The 4,161-nt window shown below is 35.8% G+C and overlaps 1 protein-coding gene across 1 annotated transcript in view; it reads left to right on the forward strand.

Moving 5' to 3' along the window:
- The window catches only part of Parn (poly(A)-specific ribonuclease), a 191,726-nt gene that overhangs the window by 71,658 nt on the left and 115,907 nt on the right, over positions 1 to 4,161 (forward strand). The window contains exons 18-19 of the mRNA XM_023704414.1: positions 2,014 to 2,069; positions 3,444 to 3,530. Coding sequence (XP_023560182.1) covers positions 2,014 to 2,069; positions 3,444 to 3,530 — 143 coding nt within the window. The remainder of the gene's footprint in view (positions 1 to 2,013; positions 2,070 to 3,443; positions 3,531 to 4,161) is intronic.

Consider the following 4,161-nt stretch of genomic DNA (forward strand, 5'->3'; position numbering starts at 1 on the left):
TATATTCCCAGCTCTATTTTATTTATTTATTTTTTATATTGAGGATTGAACTCGGGACCTTATGCTTGCCAGGCAGGTACTTATGCTACTGAGTTATGTCCCTGGGTTTTTAAATTATTTTTAAAAGTGCTGTATATGTTTTTCACTAGCTGCACACGTGTGTATATGTGTATATGTGTTGCTGGGGTCTGAACCCAGGGCCTCACACATATTAGGCAAGGGCTGTGCCATTGAGCTACACCCCCAGCTTTTATTACTTTTTAATTAATTAAAACTTTTTTTTAGCATTTGGAGACTATGCTTATGTTTACTGAAGAGAGGATTGAAAATTACATGAAGTATTAAAATAGTGAGCCTCCTAATCTAGGAATATCTTGGGGTTGACAACGGTAATGACAGCTGCCTTTATCCTTGAAAACCTATTGTACTGGGTGCTTTATGTATCTTACTATTTTTTGGCATTACAAACAATATTGATTAAATGAGGATAAAAAGCTTGCAGAAGCAGAATAGTATACTTTAGCTCAAATTAGTGAGCTAAAAATAAAATTGATCTCGTAGCCATGGATTTGGTGTGTTAAATTGTAGGCAATACAAGTTCTCAAACCACAGACAGCCATGACTTTGGTTTTTCAGGGCATTAACAGACAGTGTTGTTCATGCTGATGGTTCTATTTGTAAACTAGATCATACCCTGCTTGGCTTGTGAATGCCTGGTAATGATGTGCCTTAATTGCAGGTCAGTGAAGCCAAACTAATTGCTTGTTGGGCATTTGGAGTGCCTTTTTAATTTGCTGTATAATGTAGTCTACTAGAAGCATGCAATATATTGTTACCCAAGTAAAACTCATTAAAATCATCTTACACTGAATAGAATGTCTGATATTTTGTTCATAGTCTTGCAAATAAAGCAAAATTTAATGGCATTACAGAGAGTTGTAGTTAACAAGTACTTTTTCTAAGTACCTTTATAAAATGAATACTATAGTTTATATTTGTGTGATAATTTTCTTTAGCAAGAATTGCTTTCCTGGGTCAGGGAGATGGCTCAGTGGATAAGCGCTTGTCTGGCAAGTGCAGGGGCCTGAGTTCAATCCCTGGATCCAGCAAAAAAAGAATTGCTTTCCTTTGTGCTTTTCCTGTGTTTAAACAATAATAATGATGTGAACTTTTAAGGTAGTCACTTGTTTCAGATTATGCTGTTTACCCACAGAAATTGGCATTCAGTCAGCAATTTTGCATTTCATCTAAAAAAAAAAAAAAAACAGGATTATAGCTCAGTGGTAGAGCTGTTGTCTACCATGAAAAGGCTTGGGTTTGATTTTTAACCCTGCACAATGTAATTTTGTGTATTAAAAATAAACTGATGCTGTTATTCCACAAATACCATTCATTAGAGTTACCTTTTAATTTGTAGGAGTGCTTATTCATAAGTTGGTAGAATGGCTGATATTTATTTTGTTTGAGTTTCCCTGGACTAACTGACAGGGCAGCTTTGCACAGAACTTCCTTCCAATTTTTTGATTACTAATATCATTCATTGAGCAACTACTGAGTACCAGGAACTGTTTGAGGATATGCTAGTTATTTTATTCTATTTTTTAAATGATAGTCTGAGAAAAGCCCCGAAAATGAGTTTTAAGGCTACTTAAAAATTATTTTAGGTCTGGGGAGATAGCCCAGCAGTCTAAGCACCTGCCTGGCAAATGCAACGACCTTAATTTGATCCCTAGTACTGCATGCCACTCAGACCACCAAAATCGGGTGTGGTGGCCCATGCCTGTAATCCCAGTGCTGCAGAGGCTGAGACAGGAGTATCACTGTGATTTGCAAGCTGCATAGGAGACCCTGTACCAAATAAATACATGATTTTTTTAAAATTTAAAAATAAATTATTTTAGAAATAGAGTAATATAATCAGAAAGCTTCTACTAAAACATTTTAATAGGTGTCTCTACCAGCTTTTTAAAATAAATTTATTCATTATCTATTTTTTTCCCCTTCTCTTTATAGGTTATTTCTTATGAGGGTTATGGATATCCCCTATCTAAATTTGGAAGGACCAGACTGTAAGTACATTTTTTATTTTGTCATTGCGTCTGTACATTTAATTGTGTGGTCTAAAAGGGATAACAGAAAAATATTCAAGAAAGAACTTTTTTTCCCTATACATGAGTAGAGATTTTTCTTTTTTCTTTTTTTCTTTTTTTTTCCTTTGGTGGCACCAGGGATTGAACTCAGGCCCTTGCGCTTGCCAAGGAAGCGCTTATTCCACTGAGCTATCTCCCCAGCCCCTTGAGTAGTGATTTTGTGATTTATATATTTTGCTTAAGTTAATGAGATCCTTTGGCCTTCATTAGTCATCTTATATTTTCTGGTTAATCTGTGAATTGAATTTTTTTAGAATACATCATTTTCTTATTTGATTTCCTCTCATAATTCTCATTTCATCATTTCCTATAAATATTTATAATAGATTTTTAATACAGTTCATATATGTCAGTTACTTGGGGTTTTTTTTTAGTTACTTGTTAAAAATTTGCATTTTCAAATTATTTAAATAATTATATATTTAATTCAGTGAGTTTCCATAAAAGCCTTGGAAGGTTGCGGATGTAACATGCTCTTTGGATTCAATACCCAACACACACACACACACACACACACACACACACACACACACAGAGAGAGAAAAACTTCACAAAATGTTGAAAGTCATCTGTTTAGTTGCTGTTTTGTTTCATCCTTTTTTCTAGTTCATTGCTCTTTCTAGCTTCAGTTTTGTTTTGCCTTAAAACCTGTATGTGTCTTTGCATGTAGAAATGGGTGAAGTGTACTTGGTGATAGTAATTATTGCAACCATAGTTTGAGGACATACTGTTGTGTTGCACTTATTAGTGTGTCATCCTTATAATAACTCCCTAATATAAATATTGACATTCCCAATTCACAGCCAGGAATGGTCCAAGTAGTTAGACCTCCTGCTTAGAGTTGCACAGTTAAGTGACAGATCTGGGATTAGGGCACAAGAATGTGCCTAAAGACTGCCTCTGATTTAAAAAAAAAAAAAAAAAAGTTCATTTACTTGGGCACTATATTCTTTAAATATCTAAACTGCTAGCTTAAAAGGAAAAAGTCAAATGTTTATTTAAGCTTCTTGAACAGAGTAGCCTTTTGTTTCTACAGGAATCTCATGAAAAGCAATGTTTCCACCTAGAATTGTTAGGATCTAAGTGTGATAGGTCATGTACAGTAAAAAGGCTGAGGTCTAGGTTGTGATGGCAGATCCCACTAGTCTTAAAAATACATTGAGGAGTTCTTCAGTATTCACAAGGCATTCCTGATAATTCCCCAGATTAGTGTGGGCTAATTTTATCAGGGCACCCCTGGTTTACTTGATCACTTCTTAGCTATCAGCTTTTCATTATATTCTTGTCTCCTAGTGCAACCTAAACGCGATCACGTTCTCCATGTAACATTCCCCAAAGAGTGGAAAAGCAGTGACCTTTACCAGCTGTTCAGTGCCTTTGGTAAGTAAAGTCTAAGTTCAAGTGTACATTTTAGGGTTTTTGCTATTCTTTTAGTATAGGTGGTCTGAAGTAGTTTTTTCAAGGCAGGTGTAAAAGAATGTAACTATACAAGATTTTAATTTCACTCATGGATTTTATGTGCTAGTGTGAAGGAGCTTTTACTAACACTTCCAATATTAATCCATAGCAAGGCACCATTAATATATCTGTCTTTACTACTGACCAGGGAAGACAAGACTGGTCAAACCAGGGTGAGAGTCAGTAATTTTTTTGAGAGAATGTTTGTTTTGGAAAGACAAGCTGACTGTGCATGAGACTAAATAAAACAACAAATATTGATGTCTGAGCAGAACAAAATAGTACATATTTATGTCAGGGCCATTCTGTTTCTTTTTTAGCATATATGATTAGGTTAGTTTGGACAAGCTTCTGGTTAGGGTTTATAAAGACCATTCTGGGGGCTAGAGAGATAGCTCTGTGGTCTCAGTGCCTGCCTGGCAAGTGCAAGGACCCAAGTTTGATTCCCAGTACCACATGCTATACTGATCCTGAAACTGGGTGTGGTGGTGCACGCCTGTAATCCCAGCACTGGGGAGTCTGAGACAGAAGGATCACTATGGGTCTGAACTGC

The sequence above is a fragment of the Octodon degus genome, unplaced genomic scaffold, assembly GCF_000260255.1.
Source record: "Octodon degus isolate 3935 unplaced genomic scaffold, OctDeg1.0 scaffold00195, whole genome shotgun sequence".
NCBI classification, from domain to species: Eukaryota; Metazoa; Chordata; class Mammalia; order Rodentia; family Octodontidae; genus Octodon; species Octodon degus.